The sequence below is a fragment of the Oreochromis niloticus genome, linkage group LG3 (assembly GCF_001858045.2).
Source record: "Oreochromis niloticus isolate F11D_XX linkage group LG3, O_niloticus_UMD_NMBU, whole genome shotgun sequence".
In the NCBI taxonomy this organism is placed as follows: Eukaryota; Metazoa; Chordata; class Actinopteri; order Cichliformes; family Cichlidae; genus Oreochromis; species Oreochromis niloticus.
Window position 1 is genome coordinate 27,072,659 of NC_031967.2, and position 27,299 is coordinate 27,099,957.

Sequence of the window (27,299 nt, forward strand, 5' to 3'; positions counted from 1 at the left end):
GAGGACATCTGCAGGAGAAAGTGGAAGAGCCTCAGGGACACATATAATAAGGAGAAGAGGACAGAGAAGGAGAAGAGGAGTGGGTCTGCAGCAGGATCGGGGAAGAGATGGAAGTTCTTCGCGGTCATGGGGTTTCTGGACCCCTCCCTCACCCCGCGGGAGACTAGCGGCAATATGGTGCGGACCGTGGAGAACTCCCCCCCCCCCCCGAGGATTTGTTTGATTTGATTTTTGTTATTGCACCGTACAGCTTTCAACAATGCGCATTGCATTCTGCAGCCTGATTGACAAATCTCCTCCATGTCGTGTCTCCTGCGCTTGCCAAACTTATCATGTTTGGTTTTGATAACCATCACGTCCAATAGAAAAAACAGCACAAAAACACTCATAACTATGACCCTCATTCGGAGATACACACCTGCACCGCGAGGGAAAAATGCGCACGAAAGTGGCGCGCAGACGGAGAAAAAGCACAGCATAATAAAACTTCCTCCCACATCCCTCCCACATTTCCGGTTCACGCGCATTTTTCTTGGACACGCGTTGAGGTGCGAATGTGCACGCGTCAAATTAGGGGCGTTTGGGGCGTTTTCGCTCGCGTCTATCGCGTTCGGTGTGAACACACCGTAACTTTATACTCCAAACACGCTAATGGTCAAAACTCTCTCTCTCTCTTTCACTCTCTCGCTGCCATCACTCCTAAAACTTCCAACTCTTCCTAAACAACCGTTGCCATATCATTTTTTGATTGGTTGACATGGGACATTTTTCCACCAATAAGAAAGGGTGGGGTTTTTTTATTTTTGTTTTTTTCACTCACTGGCAGAGAGTGCTTTTCAGCGCTTTCCTTAGAAAACACAGTTTTTACAATTTCTTCCCACAGTAAATAAAAAGAACGATAGTATTCAGGAAGAAACATAATAAAAACACATATTGAATAATAACTCCTTGTACACGTTGTCATTAGCGTGTCTTCACTCCACATTGGCCACACCGCTTTGGTAGCAAAAACACTGGCGGCACATAAAGACGCTGTCATAATCTGTCAACAACTTTATTTAGCTGTCTACAGGGAGTGCAGAATTATTAGGCAAATAAGTATTTTGTCCACATCATCCTCTTCATGCATGTTGTCTTACTCCAAGCTGTATAGGCTGGAAAGCCTACTACCAATTAAGCATATTAGGTGATGTGCATCTCTGTAATGAGAAGGGGTGTGGTCTAATGACATCAACACCCTATATCAGGTGTGCATAATTATTAGGCAACTTCCTTTCCTTTGGCAAAATGGGTCAAAAGAAGGACTTGACAGGCTCAGAAAAGTCAAAAATAGTGAGATATCTTGCAGAGGGATGCAGCAGTCTTAAAATTGCAAAGCTTCTGAAGCGTGATCATCGAACAATCAAGCGTTTCATTCAAAATAGTCAACAGGGTCGCAAGAAGTGTGTGGAAAAACCAAGGCGCAAAATAACTGCCCATGAACTGAGAAAAGTCAAGCGTGCAGCTGCCAAGATGCCACTTGCCACCAGTTTGGCCATATTTCAGAGCTGCAACATCACTGGAGTGCCCAAAAGCACAAGGTGTGCAATACTCAGAGACATGGCCAAGGTAAGAAAGGCTGAAAGACGACCACCACTGAACAAGACACACAAGCTGAAACGTCAAGACTGGGCCAAGAAATATCTCAAGACTGATTTTTCTAAGGTTTTATGGACTGATGAAATGAGAGTGAGTCTTGATGGGCCAGATGGATGGGCCCGTGGCTGGATTGGTAAAGGGCAGAGAGCTCCAGTCCGACTCAGACGCCAGCAAGGTGGAGGCGGAGTACTGGTTTGGGCTGGTATCATCAAAGATGAGCTTGTGGGGCCTTTTCGGGTTGAGGATGGAGTCAAGCTCAACTCCCAGTCCTACTGCCAGTTTCTGGAAGACACCTTCTTCAAGCAGTGGTACAGGAAGAAGTCTGCATCCTTCAAGAAAAACATGATTTTCATGCAGGACAATGCTCCATCACACGCGTCCAAGTACTCCACAGCGTGGCTGGCAAGAAAGGGTATAAAAGAAGAAAAACTAATGACATGGCCTCCTTGTTCACCTGATCTGAACCCCATTGAGAACCTGTGGTCCATCATCAAATGTGAGATTTACAAGGAGGGAAAACAGTACACCTCTCTGAACAGTGTCTGGGAGGCTGTGGTTGCTGCTGCACGCAATGTTGATGGTGAACAGATCAAAACACTGACAGAATCCATGGATGGCAGGCTTTTGAGTGTCCTTGCAAAGAAAGGTGGCTATATTGGTCGCTGATTTGTTTTTGTTTTGTTTTTGAATGTCAGAAATGTATATTTGTGAATGTGGAGATGTTATATTGGTTTCACTGGTAAAAATAAATAATTGAAATGGGTATATATTTGTTTTCTGTTAAGTTGCCTAATAATTATGCACAGTAATAGTCACCTGCACACACAGATATCCCTCTAAAATAGCTAAAACTAAAAACAAACTACAAACTACTTCCAAAAACATTCAGCTTTGATATTACTGAGTTTTTTGGGTTCATTGAGAACATGGTTGTTGTTCAATAATAAAATTATTCCTCAAAAATACAACTTGCCTAATAATTCTGCACTCCCTGTATATACAAATGCGAATCGCATTATTGGCTGGAGAGGCCAGTCACCGGTCACTTACTAACACTGCAAGACAGCACAGAATGTTACGTGTTCATTTTAATTTCAATTTAGGTTTGATTTTTTTTTTGTGCGCAGCGCAGATTTTCTGTGCGCACAGACCGTGTCTGCAGTGCACAATTGCGCAGGCGCGCAGCTTAGAGGGAACATTGCTTGTGAGATGTTTTATTTTTATGGAGGGCTTTTTTATAAAGCAGCGAGTGATTTCTCAGGCCCTCCAAGGTATGGGGGCCTATATCCCCTCACCACAATCCCTGCTGGTGGCTAATACCCTCAGACGTCTGTGCGTTGGTGGTTGTTCGTGTCCAGGGCTGCGCGCTGAGGTATGTACTGGCTCACTCCTGGGGCTGCTTGGCAGGGTCTGGCGCCTGTGGCTCGGTTGGTCCTCGGTCCACTCTGTCGGAGCTGGCTGCTGGCAAAGGCAGGCACGTTACTGCAGCTCCCTCTGGCTTCTGCTCCGTGGCTGCTAAGTGACCCCTCATTTGGAGCTCTCCTCAGCTCTTTCCAGGAGGGTGGCATAGTTGTCCCTCCGGTGGTTCTCCACTCTATAGGGCCTCTGGATGTCTGGGTCCTCGATCTCCTCCATGCCTGCTTCATGCCCTGGGGGACGGGGCTATGGCTCCACCCCCTAGCAGATCATTACATGGAGAAACCTTTTGAATACAAGCATGCTCATCAGCACACAGGTGTGCACACAGGTGTACACAAGGGTGTTCCTAGACACAAACTACACCTTTCTTGGCTGCTACCTCAAAGTACATTGTGCGCTGTCGGCCTTGCACAATAACATTCAATATTTAGTATCTACTGTTATTTAGTCTTAGCTAGATTATTGTGATGGTGTTGTGTTTATTATGTTGCTCTCTTTTATGCTTGTTTTCTCTTCTGTTTTTTCTTCTCTCAACAGGTGATCGAGGTGTTTTTTTAAAGTGCCCTTTCTCACTGTCCCTCCCTCTGTTTTTCTTTCCTTCCCTCACTTTCTTTCTTTCTCCCTTTCCTATCCCCAAGTCATGTCTGTCCTGTCTGTAACAACTGAAAATGAAATAAAATAAATAAATAATAATAACAAAGGTCAGTCAAATGGACCAATACGGCAAGGCCGTGATGATCTACTTGGTAAAGTAAATCCGTTGGGCATCTTTCTTGGCCTTCAGACAGTAATTCTGACGGCTAAAGAACCAAACGGGACAGGCCAAAAGAAAGAAAGAAGGAAAAAAAGCAGCAAGTGATTTTTCAAGGCTAAGTGATTATCTTATAAATTCATCTCTGCTTTAAGGTGCAGATTTGAGAGTTATACAGGAGAGTCAAATATTTCTGATTTGAATAATTGTTTTTCACAGGAGCTACAGTCTCCAGAGACATATGTAGTGAAGTAGTAAAATTATTAACAAGATAATCGACCTCTGTTGGAGTAGTGTTCAGATAGCTGCTCTGCTCTATGTTGGTACAGGGCACTGAAGATGATAACAGTGGGTGGATTATATTCTTAAACTTAGTTACAGCGCTTTCAGAAAGACATCTGTGGCGATCGTGGCTCAAGAGTTGGGAGTTCGCCTTGTAATCGGAAGGTTGCCGGTTCGAGCCCCGGCTTGGACAGTCTCGGTCGTTGTGTCCTTGGGCAAGACACTTCACCCGTTGCCTACTGGTGGTGGTCAGAGGGCCCGGTGGCGCCAGTGTTTGGCAGCCTCGCCTCTGTCAGTGCGCCCCAGGGTGGCTGTGGCTGCAATGTAGCTTGCCATCACCAGTGTATGAATGGGTGGATGACTGAATGTGTAAAGTGCTTTGGGGTCCTTAGGGACTAGTAAAGCGCTATACAAATACAGGCCATTTATCTACTGTGATAAAGTCTACTCTCCACTGCTGTGTAATCAATTATTGTAAATGTTATCAGGAAATGATCAGACAGCAGAGGGTTTTCAGGAAACACTTAAATGTTCAGTTTCTATGCCAAATGTTAAGGTCTAGAGTGTGATTAAAGTGGTGGGTGGGTTCTTTTACAGTTTGAGAGAAGCCAATTGAGTCTAATAACAGATTAAATGCCATGTTGAGGCTGTCATTTTTAGCATCTACATGGATGTTAAAATCACCCACAATAATTATTTTATCTGAGCTGAGCACTAAATCAGATAAAAAGTCTGAGAAATCAGAGAGAAACTCTGTGTAAGGCCCAGGTGGACGATAGATGATAACAAGTAAGACTGGTTTTTGAGTTTTTCAGTGGCAGAAAACGTGGACAAGGCTAAGCATCAGGCTTTCAAACTAATTAAAAGTCTGTCTTGGTCTTTGGTTGATTAATAAGCTTGTGTGGAAAATTGCTCTCCCCTCGGCCTGTGCTTCAAGGATTCTGATTGTTAGTATGACTCGGTGGTGTTGATTCAGTTAAGCTAACATAATCATCCTGCTGTAATTGCAGTGCAATTATTTGCAGTGTATTCAAACTAGCTAAATTTTTCATTTCACAGTACAAAACACATTTTCCCACATGCCCTCTTAATGTACATGTACATTGCTTTTCATCAGCTGGAACTTTTAAGGTGGAGGAAATTTAAGTTTCCAAATAAAAGTCACTTTTGATCCAAAACCAGGCATCTACTAGAAAGATGAAAATGAAGAGCAATTTCACCTTTCAATGTAGCAATGATCCAAAGCTTCACCAGAAGAACTTGAAGGTTTTGGAATGGCACGGCCATTGATTGGTTCTGACCTAAATCCAACAGAAAATCTGTGGGGTAACCTGAAGAGGCCGTCCACAAGAGATGCCACACTTTGCATTGCTACAATATAAGAGACACCCTCTTTCGCACTTGTCATCTTATTGCTTCTTGATTTTTTTAAGCTATGCATACTATTTGGATAAGTGAGAAATATAGACATGTGTTAAATGTCCCACTAGAGTTAAACTATTAGTTCAGAAATACCAGGATTCACACGGACAACATCAAAAACACCAACCACAAAAATCTGATGAAGAAGATAACAATTACAAAAATAATTATTTGGACTCAGGTTTCTGGCAAATTGCTGATGATTTGTTCAACAATTGGCTTGTTTGTGGAGTTTCATGGACTTAGTGATTTCATTTACTGTGATTGTATTTTTTCCTCTACAGCTATGCCTAAAGGGGAGAATCTCTGGGCCTAAGAAATATAACGGACAAATAATACAAGCAGTAAGGCTAAAATTGTGAAGGGCACTACAACTATATAACTTGAAATGTACATGCAATTTTGATGATATTTTCTTGTTTCTTAATTACCTTATTTTCTCTCTTTTGCCTTTTAAGAAAGAAAAACACTTATTTTTCATATTTGTTTGTTTCTTGTGTTTTGCAATTAATATTTTCACTTATTTAAGGTTATATTTGCATTGCAAATACATTTCATAATCAACAGGGGGCATCCTAACCAGAAAAGGCTTTGATTAATAAGCTGCCACTGCCAGCAATTAGAAAGTTCATCTAGTAGTGATTTTTGCATACATGACACCCCCACACAGGGGTTAATAGAAGTCAAGTTCTGGTACTGAAGAGTAAATCAAGGGAATACCCGTATTAACAGTACAGAAATGTTGGATGTTTTTTGGGCATTTAGAAACACGTATATCTATATACATAGAGCAGTCATATAATCCATGTATTTACTACACCAAAATTGTAGAGTTACTCTTTGTTTGATCAACTAGGAAATGTGCCCTTCATGTATAGTTGGATTTATCATCCATTTGCCATATTTTACAGAATTTTAACAAAATTTACCAGCAGATTTTGTGCAGACTTTTTCCAAACCTGTCAAACTGTTTTTTCACCCTTATACCCTTTAAACTGAATATGTTTGAGCTTGGTAGCACTCATCCTGTTCTCTGTGCGGTGACATACCGTCCACCTAAATATAACAGGAACTTTATTAATGACTTCTCTGAGTTCGTGGCTGAAATAATGCCAAAGTATGGCAAGGTTTTGATTCTTGGTGATATAAATATTCATGTGAGTTGTCCTGCTAAACGACTGGCAAAGGACTTCTTAAATCTACATGATGCTTTTAATGTTTTGCAGTGTGTCACTGGTCTCACACATAACATAATGTTACCTTTCAAAGTCCAAATGCTTCTGTGCTCCCAGCTCTGCTCAAACTTTCAATACCATTTTTACCTACTCAAGGGCAGTGCAAACAAACATTTCCTCCATCAATTGTTTCTGCTGATTTTCTAATTTTTTCACATTTATATTGAAAAAATGTTCATTAGTAGAAACAACAATCATTGTAATCCTACTCATTTGATTACTTGCAGTTTAACATTTTCTCTTTAAGTCTGATTTTTGCCACCGAAATTGTTTTGAACTTTGCTTAATGTTTTTTTTTAATGCTGAATAGGTTCTGTTATTCTTTCCCCCACTGATAGCTAAGTTTAAGCCTTTAGTGCCTCTAAATGACTAACTGTAGGAGAAACAGCAAATAACTAGACTGAGCAGAGGAATAAAGCTTTACTTTTCCTTACAAAAGGAGTAACAGCATACAGAGAATTTCTGCAGAAACCTGAAATGGGGAAGCCTGTTATTGTTTTACACACTTCTCCTCCCTCCCATGACACAACAAAAGGAATGCCTTTCCATATAAGGAACTGTTTAAACATAGCAAAACTATGAGGGTGAATGTGCATGCAACAAGTGTGCATGTGCTGTTTGGGTGGTTCATGATATATAGTACGGCTCAACAAACTTATTTAATATCAGTTACTTGCGTAACTCTTCTAGCATCTTTCCATCATTTACAAACTAACGAAAGGTAGAAACATTTGGGCAACAAAGTGGTGTAACAGCTGGCATTGTTGCCTCACAGCATGAAGGCCAGAATCTCCTGGTTGGCTGGGGCCCTTCCATGTGGAGCCTCCATGCTCTCCCTGTGTCTACATTCATACTGCAGCCTCCTCCAACAGGCCAAAGGTTAATTGGTGATTCTAATCTCTCCAGGGATGTGAGGTAGATAATATGTTCAAATGATATTGTATGGGCGTATGGTTAAATGTGGCTTGTAGCCTAAAGCATTTTTAGTGGTAAGACTATAAAACTCCTATATAGATGCCCATCCATTCCAAAGAAATGAAAATCATTGTTAGAAAAAATGGAAGAAAAGAAAAAAAGACCAAAAGATTTGAGCCAGCACATTTGTTTTTAGATTTTCGCTAACTTTGCTGACTGTCACAAGATCATCGCTGAGCTCATTTTCTTTATCCAAAGAAAACACACTGCTAGATGGGGCAGCTAATTAAAGCATACCCAGGGATGTTCAAGAATAACTTCCTTGTTACTTTTTGTTTCTTCACAGCCTCATTACCCCCAGGAGCAGGGAAGAGTTTTTGCGTTTTATAAAATTCACTTGAAAATTCACATTATAAAATCATATATAGTTTATAGTTGAAAATAGTGGGAACACAGCACTCGCTGTATTTTTTGCCAGATGTTTATCCCCTCACAATAGATGGGACCTCAAACTATCATTATCTCCACCTGATATGCGAGAATGGCAGGATGAGGCCTTCACCCGGCCAGGCTTCAGCGCTCTGGACAGGTTCACTAAATTTCCCCAGGTGCTCTGCAGAGAGGGTTTGTCCGACTGGTGTTACTGGGAAGAAGAGGGACATGCTTGCACTCTGTCTGTAGCAGTGGCAAAAATGTTTGGCAAAAATGACAAGTCCTGGAGTTTAGACAGCTTTTTATTCTGTCACAATATAGAAACCAAAGTGCCCAGCTCTGGTCTCTGCAAGATTGGAGTCTTCTTGGATTATAAAGCAGGTACTCTGTGTTTTTATCGTGTCTCTGACCCAATGGTTCTAATCCACAAAATCCAGGGAGCATTCACCCAACCTCTATCCTGGGGTTGGGATAAATTATGAATGGTATCATGTTGGAGTGTTTGCACAGCTCTATATGTTGTAAAATTTTTTCAAAGTGATAAAGATCTTATGGAATATTTTTAAGAACCCAAAAATGAAACATAAGATGCCAAATACTACAAATATTTAGCACAATGCTCCATGAAAAATCAAGGGACGTATGCTAGATGAGAAAACCAATTAAAAACAAAAAAAACCTTCTTAAGCTGTATGTTAGACCAGTGGTTCCCAAACTTTTTCTTTGCTGGGCCCCCCTTTGTTTTACAAGAAAAATATTCCCCCCCGCCCCCCGTCGCGCGCGCACGCACGCACAAACACATCCTCCAAACAAACACGCCCATATTTTGCTCCATTGCGGTTTATTTCACACCTCAAACATTTAGTAAACAATTAAGCAAATACAAGTAATCTGTAGGTAGTGAGAAAATAAACTACTAAACTCTTTTACGCGGCGTCAGCACGTACACGGGTGATTTTGAAAACGCAGCTGTTTCGTCCACACGTAAACGGCGTTTGGAATCACTGGAAACGGAGATTTTTTAAAACTCATTTTTTGGGTTTATGTGTGGACGAAGAATACAGAGTTCGTCAAAGGTATGTGCCTTTTTCCACGTCACGCTGTGCGCCACGTTATTGTTTACATGAGATGAATTGAAGAATGGCAGATAGTCAGATTAACAGTATTTTGTCTCCATCTGCCGGTTTTACACGCTTACATATACACACGCAGTTACTATCCCTCTATTTAAAAAGGCAGAGGCGTCACGGTGTAATTATTTTACGTGTAGTTGTTTTTTTTTTTCCTGTGTAATAATATTCAACATTGCTATCAATACATTTTTCAAAAAATGCCTCTCTGTGCAAAATGGGTTTAAAAACATAAACAGCTGTAGGATACTGTTTGTCCGTGATTTGAACCGAGGGAACAAATCGTGGCAGGATCAGCCTGATGTTATTTGTATCCCGCTGTAACTTTACTGTATAAAGAGCTAATATCTCCAAAATGTCAGGAGTAGTTCTTTATTACAACAAGTGTTTGTGAACTAAAAATCAAGAATGTGGGATACTGTTTGTCCGTGATTTGAACAGCCCAGCGCTGCTCCCGACGAAGGGAAAAGCAATTCTGCAGGGGAGACCTACCTCAGCACTTGTGCAGGTGAAACCAAAGGGAAGATTTGCTTCACCATATTTTCTAGTCTTTGGCTTAGAATGAAGTTGGTTTGGAAACATATTCAGCCATGCTTCATTTCCTGCTTTGCGTTTGTGTGGGCGCCCCGTGCTAGCGTTGTCCCCCCCCCCGTCCCCCTTTCATGCCGCGCCCCCCCTGCAATGGCTCTGCGCCCCCCTAGGGGGCGGGCCCCACACTTTGGGAAGGTCTGTGTTAGACACGCTGATTTTGGTCTCTTTTCACACAGATCTGAGCTCATCCAACGTAAAATGAAAGCATGCAGGTTATTTATTTTCCATAGGGAAAAAAAAAATGTTTGTGCTGGCAAAAAGATCCAAAGGACTGTCATCACTGAAAAGAAAAAAAAACAACTTGCAAGTTATTACAGGCCCTAAATCCTTGCAGTTACTCGGATTTGGAAACTTTGCCACTGTGGATCACTTTATAAAGCCGGACTGTCAACTTTACTTTGTGGGGAACATGAAGCCCAACTAAAAGTATTTTAACATGTAAAAAAACATTTTTTTTCCATTTTCTTTTCTCTTAGCCCAAACAGTTTTAAGTACATTGTAAAACCTGCCATTCATTTATATCATTGTTGATCCATCCATCCATCCATTCGCTTCTGTTTAGCCTTTCCAGGGTCGCGGGGGGTGCTGGAGCCTATCCCAGCTGTCATAGGGCAAGAGACGGGGTACACCCTGGACAGGTCACCAGTCTGTCGCAGTCACAGGGCTAACACATAGAGACACGGACAACCATTCACATTCACTCACAGATTCACACCTATGGGCAATTTAGATTAATCAATTAACCTATCCCCACTAACTGCATGTCTTTGGACGGTGGGAGGAAGCCGGAGTACCCGGAGAGAACCCACGCAAACACAGGGAGAACATACAAACTCCACACAGAAAGACCCCGGCCTGATGGTGGAATTGAACTCAGGACCTTCTTGCTGTGCGGCAACAGTGTTAACCACCATTGTTAGCATTATTGATAATAATGGTAATAATAATAAATCAGTCTGGATGTCTTAAAAAGAAAAGTGGACTTTCAAAAAAACACAAATGATTTTATTCTTTAGATCAATGAATTAGTGAATTTTGGAGTTAATATTTACACTTATATTTTTTTTAAAATAACTGGATTTAACAAAATAAAATAAATGAAAAGATACACTGCATATAGGGAATACATCATTAAATTTTATGCAGAAGCCACTGTCTCCACACATGTTGGGCCTGCATGTGCATCTGTGAATGATCAACTTCCCCCTTAATTGTCAACAATGTGAAAGTTTATCTACTTCTGTTTTTAATTATAATTTCTTAATCATTTTTAAGCACAGATTCACTATCTCTATTTGCCCTTTTAAACAATGGCAACATGCCCAGTTTTCACCAGGCACATCCAGTTTCTGTTGACTGCAGAAACACTGCTCAGTGAGTTCCACAGAAAAGTGTCAGTGATTTCTCTACCAGAGAAAGTAAGACCGTTATCTTTGTGTTTTAATGTTACATTTCTAAAGGATGTTGTAATCAGTGCTTGAGGCGTATTCTGTGCCTTATAAATAAGCTTCTTTGGGCTTTTCTTCCTTCCTTGATCTATATCTCTCACGCATCTTTTGATTTTTTTTCTTTTGAATTTGAAGCAAACCAGGAACCTTGTAGTGCTAACAATAAATAAACTGTTTATATAACATGATGATGATATTTGAAACAAATCTATGATCCGTCTTCACATTTTAACTCTAATTTCTCAACATGCTGCACAATTATTCCACACTTACTTGCAGTTTTGCTTAGAGTATCAAGCTTAAAAGTGCATCATTTTCTTCATTTTTATTTAGTTATTAATTTTAGTCCTGGATCCTAACTTTGTACCTCCTTCTCGCTCGTCTTCTTCTGCCTTGTCCTCTTTCTTTCCATTACCCTTCAGGACAACCTTAATTCCCTCAGTTCTCTTTACTTATATTTTAAACTAGTGCATCTTGTTGCTCACCATCTCCTAGACAAACAAATTCTCTACAAAAATAAAGCACAGAGGAATGCTTACTTTATAGCCATTCTGATATCAAAGTACAATATTCGTACCGATATCCTGGGAATTAGTAACGAACGGGTGCGTTTTTATTCTGCCTGAGAGTGTTTGATTAGAACTCATTAGACCACATTCCTCATGATTTAACTGACTACTTACAAATTTCTATTTTTTCCTTTTTTATTCTTTAAGAAGCAGTATTTTATTTATTTTTTTATTTAATCAAATTTAAATTTGATTACATTTTATTTTAAATGCTATCTCCTTTGTCCAAACACACCAGATTTCTCAAAATGTCTTGCTAATGGCACACCAGATGAAACCCACTGTTCCAACATACAATCAAGCTCTTATTTGAGTTAAGTCTTGCTAAGATTTCAGTTATCAATATAAATAATTTTTTGGAATCACTTTTAGTTGCCGCACGAGTTTATCTTAAGCTTGATTTAGACTTCTGCTTGAAAGAGTCCCTTCCCATTACTCAGGCTTTGGGTAACTAGACCAACTTTTTCACCTAATGATGACGCCACTGATCCACACACGTTTATATAGGTGCAGTATTAGATACATTTTATTTCATTCAATTCAATTCAATTTTATTTATATAGCACCAAATCACAACAAAAGTCGCCTCAAGGCGCTTCATAGTGTACAGTAGATACAGAGAAAAACCCAACAATCATATGACCCCCTATGAGCAAGCACTTTGGCGACAGTGGGAAGGAGAAACTTCCTTTTAATAGAAAGAAACCTCGGGCAGAACCAGGCTCAGGGAGGGGCGGGGCCATCTGCTGCGACCGGTTGGGGTGAGAGAAGGAAAACAGGATGAAAGACATGCTGTGGAAGAGAGACAGAGATTAATAACAGATATGATTCGATGCAGAGAGGTCTGTTAACACATAGTGAGTGAGAAAGGTGACTGGAAAGGAAAAACTCAATGCATCATGGAAATCCCCGGCAGCCTGCGTCTATTGCAGCATAACTAAGGGAGGATTCAGGGTCACCTGGTCCAGCCCTAACTATATGCTTTAGCAAAAAGGAAAGTTTTAAGCCTAATCTTGAAAGTAGAGGTAGTGTCTGTCTCCCGAATCTAAACTGAAAGCTGGTTCCACAGAAGAGGGGCCTGAAAACTGAAGGCTCTCCCTCCCATTCTACTTTTAAATACTCTAGGAACAGCAACGACATTGTGCTATACCAGTGAAAACAGTCTTGGAGTTTGCTTTCTTGTGCATAAATACACAGGTCTCTCAGTCACAGTCATAATGGCCTGATAGTCTTGGCTTCAACCACACTAAACCTTCTTGGAATGAACTGAAATGTTGAAAAAGAATTTGTCTTGACTGCGCAACATTAACAGCCAGCTGGTTGCTGCTGAGCAGGAACAAATCCCTACAGGTCTGAAAATCTTGCAGTTATAGCCCTAAACCACAAGATAAAGGATTTGTGTTTCTTGTTCAACAGTCATATGGGTGCAAGGTGTGTGTGTCCTAGTAGTAAAACTAAAATTTTAGTTAAGGTTTTGACATATGCCTCTAAAACAACAACTGTTGGTTTGACAGCAAAGGTCTAAAAACATTTTGGATGCACAAAACAGTGGGAATGAGATGAACAGGGATTTGGATGAACTATCCTTTTGGTTTGCTTTTGGGTTTATCTCCTTGAGAATGTTGACGAACTGCCAGAGCCGAGAGAGGCGAGGCATGATGTGGACACACCTTCCTCTGCTCCCTGCGTGTTACAGCAAGCATGACAAGTCAATGGAGAGAGGGCTCAGAGAGAGAAACAGAATGAAAGTAGGTGGGGGAAAGTGAGGTAGGACCAAAAGGTTAAAAGAAAAGGTAGAAACTACAACATCTTTAACATATTCAGACTCATTTTCAAGCACATGGTGTTTTCTTTTCTGTGTTGGGATTTACATTTAACTTGGTAAGTCTTTTCTTTCTTTTTTGATCTGGGATTTGTTTGTTCTTATTAATGATTCTTTACAATAGCTCATTTTCTGCAGCCTAGTGAATTATATATGTATTTTGAGACTGCATGGCATATTGCATGTTTCTATGGCTGATACTATGTAAAATATGAATATGTCAGGTACAGCTACATTTCTGGACACTTATGTTCCATGTGTTATACCGTTTCTGTGCGCGTACCCTTTCTCTGTGGGTGGAACAGGTATGCATGTGAATCACAGAGCACACAAACACACCCTCTAAGTTAGGCATGTTTTTATTAATCATGTGGTTTAACAGGAAGGTCTGTGTGTATAAATGGTAATAAAAATAGAGATTAAGCCGACAAAAACCAAAGAAAATAGAAACACTGCAACAACAAGCGTAACAGAAACTGGGAAAAAAAATCTGCCATTTATCCATGAGCTGGTTATAGTTGGTATCAGTTGTAGGTGTTGCACAGCTCAACAGTGTCAGCGTCCACTGCTGCTTTGATGTCACTGCCCATGAGGTTTGACCAGCTCTTTGTAAACAACTGTCATGTGGTCACATTACTTCAAAATCAAGCAAAAAGCAGAAATCAACTGAAATCCGAAAACACTTATCATTAACTCTACATTTGGTCTTTTTTTTCATTCATCTGTTTTCTATGCATTTATTTTAGAAGAATCTTCGTAGTTATATTTAGCGACATGATTATTAAAACCAGGTTTTTTCAAGATAGAAATTATTTTCTTTTTAGTTGTGTTTTCACTTTTCTCTTGTTGTGCTTAAAACAAAAGCGACAGGAGAAAACTGGAGAGAATATTTAGTGTCTCTTAATGATTTTGCCACTTTATATAGATAAGAAAGAATCTATTTCTACTACTACTCCTTAATTGCCTGCACCGCCTCACATTTAATACATGCTAAATGCATTTGTGCTTTAAAGCAGTAGTCTGCTGTAAGTAAATCTTCATAAAGCTTAATATTGACTGCTTTGATTGTGCCTGCCGTCTCACCTTGTGTGAGCTTGTGAACTTTAAAAACAACTGCACGCTTATTGACTCTGTAATAAACGCCAACTACAAGACAGTTTGCTAAGAAATATCAAACAGGTTTGTTCAGCAAGTGTAGGTGTGAGTACCTGATTATACGCAGAGGCATAGTGACACTGCCTGACTGGAGTGACAGAGAGTGTAGATGTGTAGAGCATGTAATGACACGTTTTTTTTGAAAAACATTTTCAGTAATGTGAAAGGACTCTGATTCTTGAAGTCAGCTGCTGGAGAGGGGGAAAAAAGAAAATACATGTGAGAAACATTTGATGTATGAGCTAAAATTTATCTTGACATTAGAATTGATGTTGACACGTTTTCTAAACTGGCGCTTGTGTACATTTTCTTGAACAGTTAGTTACAGAGAGCATATTCACACATCAAAGTGTCTCTGCTAATGTATAAATGTCTCCAGGGCTGTAAATGTTAGATATACATACACATATTTTTATCACCTTAGTTTACGTCATCAAATCCCCCAAAATAAAACTGTCTCAGTACGACAGGGCCAATTTCTATTGCCCTGCGGTCAGTTATTGCAGGAATTACAAGGTAATTATACTAAGTTTACACCACAAGAAAGGACAGAGGGAAGACAGGACTATTTATATACAAAGAGCTGGGAATGGCAAACAGGATCGGTCAGAGATTTTACTCGGGTGAAAGTAATGAGGGACAGATAGGAAGCAAAACACACAAAAAAAACTAAGATTCACAGTAAAACTGAAGACTAACGGTTAAGAGGAAGTACTAGACAAGGAAATAAAAATGGACCAAGGCATCCATACAGAACAAGGCAAAGAAAGGCACACATAGAAATACTGATGAAACCACTACAAATAACAGACAAGATGTGAACCAGCAAACACAACATCATGTAACTGAAAAACATTAACTAGCAGTCAAGGATCCAAACACCAACTCAATGCAACTTAGGCTCAATCTAAAGAACACAGTGTTAAAATGCATTCACTGAAGTTATCATCCTGTTAACAAATGGAAAAAAAACTTCCTGGTTTAAGTAAAATTCTGAAAGCTTATTAATACTTATATTCTTCACATTTGAACACACGTGTGTGTGTTAGCACCAAGACATTATATCAACACGCGACTGTTCATTTCAATACCATTGCTATGAATATGCTGAGAATGCGTTTCTCTCACAGGGCAATGATAAATAATATACTGGACTAACGCATAAATGCTGCAGTTGGGTAAAATGATTTATTCACCACTTGGCCAGTAGTCTGCGCCACAGCACGGTGCTCTATTAGTTTATGTGAAACTGACACTCATTTTAAAGTTTTAGGCTGTAAACTAATTAATTGTCAGAAAAATAAAAATAAAGTAAGTGATTATCCTCATGTATCCACACACTTCGCATACAGTGGATATTATTTTTAGTGTATATTTAACACTATAATGCTATTTTATACTATTTAAATACTTTAATACTATTTTCTCCTGACTGTATTTTGAAGCTTCCCAGTAAATTTCTTTTTTGTGACTTGTTTGGTTCTGTTTGTGTAAAAATCATCTTCCCTCAATGACCCTGAAGAGAAGGTAGGAGCACAGAAATCTAAAGTACAATCTCTGCTTAAATACTGACACCAACACACTCACTGGTGCTTTCCACTCATGTCTGGTCTCGTTTGTTCAGGAATTATGAGTCCCCGTTAAAACCTGTTGCACTTGCACCACACTCCCACACTTTCCTGCATGAAATTCATGCTTTTAAGCCTGGCACTCGAGCCAGATAAAACAGGAGGGAGGAGGTGAAGACCTATACTATTATTTGTTATTTTTTTGCCATATTCTTGTTGCAGCCCTGAGATGCTGTCTCTATTTTCTGTATTCTTGTTAAAAGGGAGTAATAAAGTGACCGAATGAATCATTCTCTTTGACAGGAAACAAAGATGGCCCACAGAGATTGTTCAAATTTGACAAACACCGCTGTAGGAAATGAAACCATCATGGATAATCCAGTTGCCACATCTATGGGTGCCCTCATCCTCAGCCTCATCTTTCTCCTGGGCTGCCCTGGAAATTTGTTTGTCATCTGGAGCATCGTGGCACGAGCCCGAAAGCAATCTGTCACTACTCTTCTCATCCTTAACTTAGCTATCGCAGATGGCTTTCTAATGGCTTTAACCCCGTTTTTCATTGTCTACCTCGTTAAACAGAACTGGGTGTTTGGGAATGTAATGTGTAAGGTCCTCTACTACCTGTGTCTAGCCAACATGTATGCTTCCATCCAGCTCATTATGATGATGAGCCTCTACAGGCTGGTGGCTGTGCTGTGGCCACAACGTGTCAGTGCTATCACCACCCAAAAGACTGTACCCCGTGTGCTGGCAGCGGTGTGGGTACTGGTGATTGCCGCCTCCATTCCTGCACTCCGCTTCAGAGAAGTGAGGGACAAGGGACCTATGCATGTTTGCGAATCCTTCCATGATGTATGCAGCCATGTGAGTTGAGAAGAATTCTGATAGAGAAATACTGAAAATGTTTAAATCTACCTCTCTATCTACCTATCAATCTATGCATACATATATACACATCAGCACCTCCATTCTACAATATTTTTCATCCGTCTTGTGTTTTCTCCCTGTACAGGTGGTCCTACAATACACACTGGAGATCATATTGGGATTTCTAATTCCCTATACTGTCATTGTAGTCAGCTACATATGCATCTTGCGTCGGATCCGACAGACCAAGTTCCGCCGTCGCATTCGTAGCGAGAAGCTCATCCTGGCCATCGTGTTGACCTTCTGCCTGTTTTGGTTGCCCTACCATTGCATAAACATGGTGCAAGTATGTCCCACACTCTTAATTTTATGCATAATACCTTCTTCCAAAAATGCTTATAAAATTCATCATTATGATGATTCTTAACGAAATTATAATTTAACTATTTTTACATTTTGCTCAGGTTACATGGGCAGTGTATCCAGAGAGTCAAGTAAAAACTATGTAAGTACAATTTAAGACACAAGTTTACAATTACTATTGAGAAGAAGTGAGTCAGGTGGTACTGAAGTCAAAGTGAACTTTTTACTCATTGAACAGTTTGGAAAATTTCACCTTGATATGTGATATGTGTGATGGAACTAGAGCCATGGCACACTATTTTCAAAAACTTAATTCCTGTATGCTAAAGTTTCATGACATCTAAAAGCTAAAGTTCATTTACATTATTAGCATTTAAGTATCAATATAGATATAGGAAAATTAATGTTTTTTGGGGGTTTTTTTACAGAGGCCTAAGAGTCATTTGGGGATTTTAATTTTTTTATCTCATTATCTCAAGGGATATGGTCGTCAAGACAACATTTCTGCTTTTACTATCACAGCCTCTGGTCTCTGTCTTTTAAATACCTTGTAAATAACTATAATCTGCAACAATTCATGTAGCTTATTGAAATGCTGATTTTTTTTTTTTTTTTTTGTGAAAGCTTTTTACTCCAAATGTATTTTATTGCTAAAAATACTTCTCATTTTCAAATGTACTTTTACAAAAAAGTAGTTACACACATAATTACTGACTATATGCTGACTTTCAATGCAGAAAACACGTTTTTGGCAGATGAGTAAATTACAGCATCCAAGAATCAGTTATTTGAATTTTAAAGTCTCTTTTCAGTGCATGCTTATATCAGTTAGTTATTACTGCCAACTTTCAGCTTTTTTAATAATCCAAGGTCACAACCTTTAAGGTCAATCTTTCATCTGTGTCCCAAATGCACATGATAAAAAATTCCCCCAAATTTCCGTCTCTTCTAGAAAAATCTATGCCTGCATTAATCAGCTGTAGGCAAAACCAAGTTATTTTATATTTGATTAATTAATGAATTAATTATTTTTCCCATCATGTTTATGTTTATATTGTGCTCACGTCTCTTCCCTCACAGACTGCATAAAATATGGACCAGGAGTCGTGCTGTCACCTCTACCACAGCCTTCATGAGCAGCTGCGCCAACCCCGTGCTGTACTTTTTCGCAGGAAAGTCTTACATCCGACGAGAAGGACTTGCGTTCATGGCTCGCTTGTTTGAGGGCACTGGGTTGGATTCAGTTACAAGGAAGAGCAGACAAAACAGCCAGAATAGTCGTGATAGAGACAAAGATGCAGATGCTGTAATGCTAAAAGACAGAGACCCAGATTCTACCACTAACTCAAGTTCTAATATCAAACCAGTGCAGAATGGTATGTAGACGACATGAGGCAATAGGCCTGATATAGTGCTGTGCCCTTGAAATATTAAAATTATAAATTCTTCCTCCATCAAGGGTGAAAGCACATTTTTTTAGGACAAAATTGGAAAGGTTTTAATAACTTACTAACAGCTGGTTCCTCACTTCTGAAATGAGAAAGGATATAACCTGACATCGCATTCCTGGAACAGGCTGCACCTGGAAGCCTGATACACTGACATATTTTTGAGGTGATGCTTAAAAGAGGAACTGTATACCACACAAATGAGCCTTGCTCAGCTCTGAACTGTCCCACAAGAGGAAAAACTGTGAGGAACTATGTAGGATTTTCAGATTCCTACTTACCTCTATTTTCAATTCAACATTTACTCCTTAAAGGAGCTGGTGCACTGTACATGTGAACTTTTTTTTAAGGTTTGACACTGTTATTTTCTTTATGCAATAATGTATTTGTAAAATGCCTAAAAATGCTAAGACAGATCAACTGTTACATTTTATACATTTGAAAGTTGAGCTGCCGTGACTTAATGGGCTTGACAACTTTAATTTTGATATTTACTATTAAAATTCACACGTATGTCTCAGGATTCTCTTTTCGCTATTATTTTTAATTGGAGACATGTCATTTTATTAGCAGCTTGAAAAAAGTTTGAGATCTTAATTTAGGTTCCACTTTTCAGACCCATTTCATTTATTGCCATCTTTCATACCCTAGTCAATATTTTAACAAAATTGGAACCATCCATCCATCACAGCACAGTCTTTCCCAGGGAGGCTGAGGAGTGTGATCCCTCTATAGTTGGAAAACACCCTCCGGTCCTCCTTCTTAAAGATGAGAACCACCAACCTGGTCTGCCAATCCAGAGGTAGAGCCCCTGATATCCATGCAACATTGCAGAGGCATGCCAACCAAGACAACCCTAAAAGATCCAGAACTTTTCAGGAACTCAGGACGGACCTCATCCACTCCAGGGACCCTGCCACCAAGCAGTTGTTTACCTGCCTCAGTGACCTCGCCCCTGGAGATAGGCGACTCGTCCCTCTTGTACCCAGACTCTGCTTCCTCCACGGAAGACGTGCCAGTGGGAGTAATTTCTTCTCTAACGGTTTAAATTTTATTTTTGAAGAAGTTCACGAAGTCATTATTTGTCATTATTAATCATTAATTTTGTCAGATTAAAGTTATTTCTGTGACCATTGTGAGTTTTTCTTTCATTGGCCGAAGGGTACCAACAATTTTGTCCACGTCTGTATGAGCTACTTCTTCTATCTGCTGATGGTAAATGCCATCCAGGGACCTGTTCTTCCATGATAGTTCCTATACTTTCTCCTCTTCTTTCTTGGGTTTCTGCTACCTGAGTAGTTAGAAAAACACAAAACAAATAATGTTTGTTCAGAAGCGTGGATAGGAGAGAGCCTGTTCTTTATAACAAACAAACAAACAAAGATTTAAAAAAGATGAGAGAATGGTAACAGTTTAAGTTTCCAAAGTTGAATCTGAAAAAACAAGATTACTGGAAGTAAACCAAAGTGGAGATGTTTGACCGTAAAGCATAACACTGCATTTGGCAAAACTCAAACTCAAAGTAAACAACTCATATCAACTGCGAACTGCAGTGGTGAAGGGGTTTTCATTTAGACTTGCCATCACAAGCCCTGAGGACCTTACACTGATTCACTCAACCATCATCTTTTCTGTACACTAAATTGTTCTAAAGTGAAACGTGAAGCCAGTGTGACCCAAACTTAAATCTGAACAAGTGGCTTTGATGCCTAAGCGGGTAAAGATAAAATGATGAGATCATGATAGAGACAATTTATTTGCTTAACAAGCATCCATTATGTCCAAGCATCTAATATTGCCTTGTCTGTTGCGCAAAGTCATAGACACCTTATGCACCTCCGTTACACTCCTCTCACTGTAAAAGTCACTAAAGTAGGAAAATAATTTACCTTGATCACTTGATGTCCATTCAATCTAACACAGGTGACCAGAAAATAGGTGAACAGAAAGAAAAGACAAAGTCATAAACAAAGACAGGCATTTGAACTACAGCGAAACCAAATTCATCCACTTCAAGCCTGTGGTCTCGCTATCAGGATGAAGGATACATAATAAGCAGCAAGCTGCTACTGCTCCATGTAGCCAAGGACTGGTGCTGAGTGTGCGATTATTCCTTGTGCATGTTCAGTCCTCCCCATCACATGTAATCATTTCATTCATTTTTAATAGGTAAATGTTTATTACACAACAGCTTTATACCTCTTGATTCTTTTAACATTGTAAAATAAATAAATAACAATGCAAATTAATCAAAACATGACAAAAGCATGACACATAATACAAGTCATTGTGTAGTTGGATACGTCCTGTTCTCCTAAATAACTTAAGACATTTGGATTATGTGGTAAGAGTTGTTGTAAAGGTCTGCCAAAAAGTCTGTTGCAAGAGAAATTGTACTATACACAACTGTGACTTAAACATCATGTATCAACAAGACACTGAACATTTACCGGAATACCCCTCCGTCACGCACCCCACTTACTCACACTTCTGATTTCTCTTCTTTCACAAAAAACAGAGATCATCAATTTCACAATATATTAGGGTACTCTGGCTTTTCCCTTGTTTTTTCTTTCCTTATTTATTTTTAGTTACAGTGAGTTGCTAAATGAATATGTCAATAAACTATGTAAAATTACATAAAAGCTTTAATGTTAGCATTTCATTAACTTTATTCAAGTCTGTTTTCTGAAAGGATGGAGGGCAAACATTGCTACACAATAGGCAGCAGATGTCATGTCAATATTTCCCATAAAGCCTACCAGTAACACAGCACAGTGCACCAATAAGAATACAGTAACAAAGTGAAAAGTGTAGGAGGAACAGCAGCTACCTCGCAACAGAGTGAGCACAAAGCTGGCTTCCTGTGGTCATTGATTTCCTCTCACATGACACTTCTTACTCAATATATTAAAAAACCTGTTTTCCTCCTCGCACACGATCTTCAGAGTTAAGAAGGGAACTCTGGAGGTTAGGTGTAAGGTGTAACACAGAGGGATATTATTTTTTTGCATTTATTTTTCTGACGTTAAGAGAGACACCACCATTTGAAGGTAAGCATGAGAGTTTGATATGACAAGATTCCCAGCCACTAGACATTACAGAGTTTGGCAAGTTCATTTTTTTCTAATAAAATCTTAATATGGATGTAAAGAGTAACAGAAATCTCAACAGGTTTCCCAGATTATTTATTTATTCATTGTTACACATTCATTTCTAGATTGCCATATTTATTGCTGCTCTTAGGTTCTGATTTGTAACAGAGGAGTTGCAGCTTTCTGTATAGCTTCTCAGTGATCGATGTGACGGTGGTCAAATGAGCTTGAAAAGGAAGCAACTGGACTTTAATTGCCCAGATGTTTTGGTGTGGTTCAAAAAATAAGTGCGTACCGAGTATTTGTTTTCTGTGTTGTTGTGTGCTATAAAAAGTTTCTCCAATTTTTCCAATAACCGAAACTGATTAAACACATATTGTTATCCTTCATAAGATTTGTACATTCATATATTTACTAATGATAAAGTTAGACTTTGAGAGCAAGAAAGAACTAGACTAGACTAGAACATTTCAGCACATTTTGATGGGAACTTGTCAAATAATTTCATTTGGTTAAATAAATGTTTGGTCATTCAAAGCAGCTCTGGTGTACACACTTTTCTTGTGTTAGATGCAGTTGTGGAAATCAAACTGTTGTGCAATATTTGAAGCACAGATACAAAGTGTACTCACAAATCGTAACACAACATATCCTGTTTCCTGCCTCTCATTTATTTTTAAGGTTAAGTCAAGTTCACAGCTTTTGGAACTAAACATCTTCAGAAACTTTCTCAATGGCATCCAACACAAACTCCACCAACTCCACTGCCCCTCAGATGATCTCAGCTCAGATTGGTATTGGCATCTTGACCCTGGCATTTGTACTGGGTTTTCCGGGGAACCTGTTTGTTGTTTGGTCGGTGGTCTGCCGGGTAAAGAAGCGCTCAGTGACATGTTTGTTGGTGTTGAATCTGGCTGTTGCGGATGCTCTTGTCCTGCTCAGTGCACCTTTTTTCCTAAGATACCTAGCTGGAGGCCAAGGCTGGGAGTTTGGCTCAGCAGCGTGCAAGCTGGTGCATTACCTATCAAGTGTGAACATGTACGTGTCCATCTACCTTATTTGTCTGATGAGCATGGACCGTTGCCTTGCTGTCACAAGGCCTTTTGTTTCCCAGAAAATAAGAACTAAGCGCTCCCTGCTGTTTCTCCTGCTGGGAGTCTGGATTTTAGCATTCCTGCTGTCACTGCCGATGCCTTTCTATCGCAGGTGAGACCAAAGGTTTTTTCACATTCAAAGCATTTGTGTATTAATGTGTTTACTGCTGCAGATCAGTGAAGGAAAGTGAACTGATCTTAATGGATATCTGCTCCCATGAGCCTCATGTGGATAATGTAATTTTTTCCTTAAAGATAACCTTTTTGTAGTGTATCTCAACTACTCCACATAGAGACAGCACTGCTGGAAAGTAATACACCTATAATAACACGCAATAAAGAAAAAAAAAGAAAATTTGATTTTTAATATCTCCTGCAGATAAATCTTTTCAACAATTCATTTCTAAAATTTCTAAAATATTTATTTTTTCAATCTTTTCATATATAATTTATGATATATATATATTTCATATATTTTTTTTCACTTTTTTAGTGTTTTCTTTTAAAATTATTATTTTATTATTACTGTAAGGGCGTATTAAGTAAACTGTAAAACGGCTTTGACTGTAGTCTAACATCTAACCCAAACTACTTTAAAAAGGTCCTATAAATTTATGCCTGTACTCAAACTGTCACAGTTATTTTTTATTTTGCTTTGTTGTCGACTCATAGTTTAGTTCCTACATCCACACAGAGTCATGTCTCTCATTTTCTTACGTAGTACCTTTTGGTGAATTCATAATCTTTTCCCTTTAATTCTCTGACAGTGTTCTCAAGAGTCCCAAAAACAACATGAGTGGTTGTGTACCTTACCACTGGAAGAGTGTGGCTCATCCGGTTTTCCAGTACATTTTTGAGACTATTATGGGATGCCTGGTGCCCTTCACTCTCATCAACACCTGCTACTCCTCTGTCATCTGCCGCCTGCGAAGTGCCATGTTCCAACGTAAAGGACAAAGCAGTCGCCTGATTCTGCTCATCATCTCTGCTTTTGCAGTCTTCTGGCTCCCCTACCACATTGTCAACATCATAGAGGTGTGTTATCTATTTAACACTGGGCTGACAGCATCAAAACTCTCTTACTGTGAGACCCAGACGTAAACACTTCAGGCATATATGTTGCACTTCTCCAGTTATTCTAGCAAAATTTTTCAATTCATACTACCACAGGAGTGACATTAATAGCTCTGACTGATAACGGAAAAAATTCATAAACAATTTACTTTCTTTTTGTGTGTGTCTTCTTAAAAGTCTTCAAGACTATTATAATGTTAGTTACTTTAGCCAACATAAAGTCCCCATTCTCAGTAGTTTTTGTCTGGGGAGCTTTCCATAACACTTGATAGTTACATATGGGGCTGTTAGTTGTATAATGTTTCTTTTGTTTGTTTGTTAATTTTGTTTTGTTTTCCCCCCAAGAATATTTACGCCTCTTTTCTTCTTCTTCCTCATTCAGGTGATTGGTTTATTGATGGGAAGTAAGACAGTGATCGGTGCTGCTCAAAAAGCCCGTCCAAACGTTACAGCCTTTGCCTACTTCAGCAGCGCTGTCAACCCCATCCTCTATGTGTTTGCAGGCAGCTCACACATCCGCCAGGCTGGGTTCAGCTTCATGGGCAAGCTCTTTGAGGGTACCAATTCAGAGAGCAGGACCACATCTTTTTCCCGCAGCGGCCGCAGCAGCTCTTCACCAGATGAGAGCTCTGTCCTGCACACGCTCTCTGTCAAAATGGGGAAGCCTTTCAAAGGCAAGAACAGAGGCGAGAGCAGGAGTGCAGTGGAGCAGGAGATTGATGCGCCTGAACTAAAGACTCTGGCCACCTTTGAGCAGTAACTGTAGCATTTAAAATAATGTGAATTGATTTGACCCAAACTCGCATATACTAACAATGTAAGCTAACTGGAGTAGTCCAGAAAGTAAATACTGTAAATATAATATTTTTGTATTGCTGAAGCAAATCATTGCAGAGTATCATATATTTTTTGCATGTATGTCTGTGTGTGTGTATTCATATTCTATCCAGTTGTACAGAAATGGACAATTTAATCAGTATTTTTGATGTAATTTTTAATTCTAATCAGAATTTCTCTATAGCGCACAACACACAGTCTGACTGTGAGCTCAAATTCAGTTTGTTAAAATAATGAAAGTTTCTTAATGTTTGCCAATCTCCTATTGTGCAAACATGGCTTGTTTAATATGTGAGACTGTACTGGTTGCTTTGTTGGACAAACAGAACATTGCATCAAAAACATGTCACGAAAGCATCCGTTTTTGTCCCTGTTTCGTGCATTGCTGCCTTCTCTTTCACAACATCTAACTGAAATGACTGCATTACAAGACCGTATGTGGTTATTTTGCTGTTAGGCTACCATCAAAAGTCCCAATAAAATAGGTGAGCAAAAAACAAAAAGTGCTCACCTCTGCAGGAAACGAGTTGCAGTCATAGTGACATCAAAGAGTGACACATCAGTGGTTACCGGCATTGTAGGATCCTGGAAACACAAAACTGTTTACTGTTACTCAACTGGTAACTTATGTAGGGCCTTCAAATAATGTCAAACAGATTGTTTTTGTCCTCTAACTGTATGGTTTTGTTACAACTGATTCATTTTCCTTTATTAATAATCATTTCTCTCTGAGCAAAAACATATAGGTGACAAGTTTGAACTGAAATATATTTGAATTGTGCTGTAGATTTTGTTCAGATTGCTCAGGAGCATGATTATTTTTATGATTTTACATATGGGCTATACAATTCTGATTGAAAACCAAGAAAGCAAGCATTTTTTTCTTGAGTAGTGAGGTTAAATCCTTCTATAAAGCAAACATATATAAAGTAAGAGCAAAAATATACATAATATGAATGTGAATAATAGGAACAAACACATTTTCTATATGTATTACAAAGATGTTTGGGTCCCTACTTAAAAAAGTAGCAGAATGTGTTATGTTTTAAACACTTGCTATGTTGAGTTAGAGTATGTTGTTTCCTGTTCACCCTGAGCGTGTGTACTTGATTGTAGCAGTACAGTTACAGGAAAAGAAAAAAAAATGGTCAGATGAACTTAATCAAGAATAGTATAGGAAATGAGTTTCACTTAGATTTAAGAAATTTACACAACAACAATGCAAACTGGATTAACTCAGAAAATCTGATTCTGAAAGGTATTTTATAAGACAATAAAGCACACTTGCTGGTGCTGGGTTCGACCTGGTTTTGCCACTTCCCCAGGTGCTCTAATGAATTGTGATCTGGTGACCGTGAAGGCCACTTGAGTACAGTGAACTGTTTGTGGTGTTCAATAAACCAGTTTGAGATGTTTTGAGCTTTGTGATGTGCTGAAAGCAACCATCAGAAGACAGTAACACTCTGATCATAAAGAGATAGAAATGGTCAGCAACAATATTTAGCTTTAGAAGACGCACACTTGTGATTAAGGGGCCCAAAGTGTGTGGAGGAAATTACATGACTATCACCAGCAGCCTAAACCACTAAGACATGGCAGGATGGATCTGTGCTGTTTTGTTGCTGCCAAGTTCTGACCCTGCTAGCGAATGCTCCAGGAGAAACATTCCCCACTTTTGTTGACCTATGTGATCTTGAACTTACAATGTAAAAGCGGCTTGAGGCAACTGTTGTTGTGATTTGGTGCTATATAATTAAAATGTAATTAAATTAAACTGTAGCTTCAATTGTGATTTTGTACAATAAAAAAACAAAACAAATAGTGTGTCACACCACACTGGGAAACTGTTTAAATGGAAATTGCCTTGACTATATGTACTTTTCTTTTTGTTGCTGTCATCTTATTTTTTCTTCTTCTTCATTACTAAATCAATACTCATTTGTGACTAAGAAGCTTAAACATAGAATTCAGGTCACAGCGGTGTTCAGTAATACCACTTTAATTCACTTCAAAGACGACAAAAACACAGAAACTTCCTTTTTGCAAATGTGCATGCCTCAAACAGTGCATTTCCAGATGCAAAAAACAGCTTGTGATACAGAAGATTTATCAACAGTAAACAGAAAATAAGCACGAAAAGAAAA

General features: G+C 39.1%; 2 protein-coding genes across 6 annotated transcripts; both read left to right on the forward strand.

Moving 5' to 3' along the window:
• Positions 1 to 9,116: 9,116 nt before the first annotated feature.
• Positions 9,117 to 20,190, forward strand: LOC100690223 (leukotriene B4 receptor 1). 4 transcript variants are annotated; one of them, XM_025905665.1, is made up of 5 exons: positions 9,117 to 9,170; positions 16,681 to 17,241; positions 17,390 to 17,590; positions 17,709 to 17,749; positions 19,747 to 20,190. In XM_025905665.1, exons 1-5 carry the CDS (start codon positions 9,138 to 9,140, stop codon positions 19,859 to 19,861), a joined length of 951 nt encoding a protein of 316 aa, XP_025761450.1. In that variant the 5' UTR covers positions 9,117 to 9,137; the 3' UTR covers positions 19,862 to 20,190. The 4 variants fall into 4 exon arrangements, with proteins under 4 accessions (XP_025761450.1, XP_025761449.1, XP_013132740.1 ...); XM_025905664.1 differs by having other exon boundaries at positions 9,122 to 9,170; positions 18,688 to 20,190; XM_013277286.3 differs by lacking the exon at positions 9,117 to 9,170 and adding an exon at positions 13,513 to 13,625 and having other exon boundaries at positions 18,688 to 20,190.
• Positions 20,191 to 21,957: 1,767 nt separating this feature from the next.
• Positions 21,958 to 26,575, forward strand: ltb4r (leukotriene B4 receptor). Of its 2 annotated transcripts, none has more exons than XM_013277283.3 (4): positions 21,958 to 22,108; positions 22,832 to 23,356; positions 24,012 to 24,279; positions 24,822 to 26,575. In XM_013277283.3, the coding sequence occupies exons 2-4, from the start codon at positions 22,884 to 22,886 to the stop codon at positions 25,050 to 25,052; spliced, it is 972 nt and encodes a 323-aa protein (XP_013132737.1). In that variant the 5' UTR covers positions 21,958 to 22,108; positions 22,832 to 22,883; the 3' UTR covers positions 25,053 to 26,575. The 2 variants fall into 2 exon arrangements, with proteins under 2 accessions (XP_013132737.1, XP_003454831.1); XM_003454783.5 differs by having other exon boundaries at positions 24,701 to 26,574.
• The last annotated feature ends 724 nt before the right edge of the window (positions 26,576 to 27,299 follow it).

Coding starts and splice junctions, on each gene's coding strand:
- LOC100690223 (XM_025905664.1), top strand. CDS start 9,138: ATGTGTGGACGAAGAATACAGAGTTCGTCAAAG. Junction 9,171..16,680: donor GAATACAGAGTTCGTCAAAG/GTATGTGCCTTT, acceptor TCTCTTTGACAG/GAAACAAAGATGGCCCACAG. Junction 17,242..17,389: donor TCCATGATGTATGCAGCCAT/GTGAGTTGAGAA, acceptor CTCCCTGTACAG/GTGGTCCTACAATACACACT.
- ltb4r (XM_003454783.5), top strand. CDS start 22,884: ATGGCATCCAACACAAACTCCACCAACTCCACTGCCCCTCAGATGATC. Junction 23,357..24,011: donor CCGATGCCTTTCTATCGCAG/GTGAGACCAAAG, acceptor ATTCTCTGACAG/TGTTCTCAAGAGTCCCAAAA. Junction 24,280..24,700: donor ACATTGTCAACATCATAGAG/GTGTGTTATCTA, acceptor TTCCTCATTCAG/GTGATTGGTTTATTGATGGG.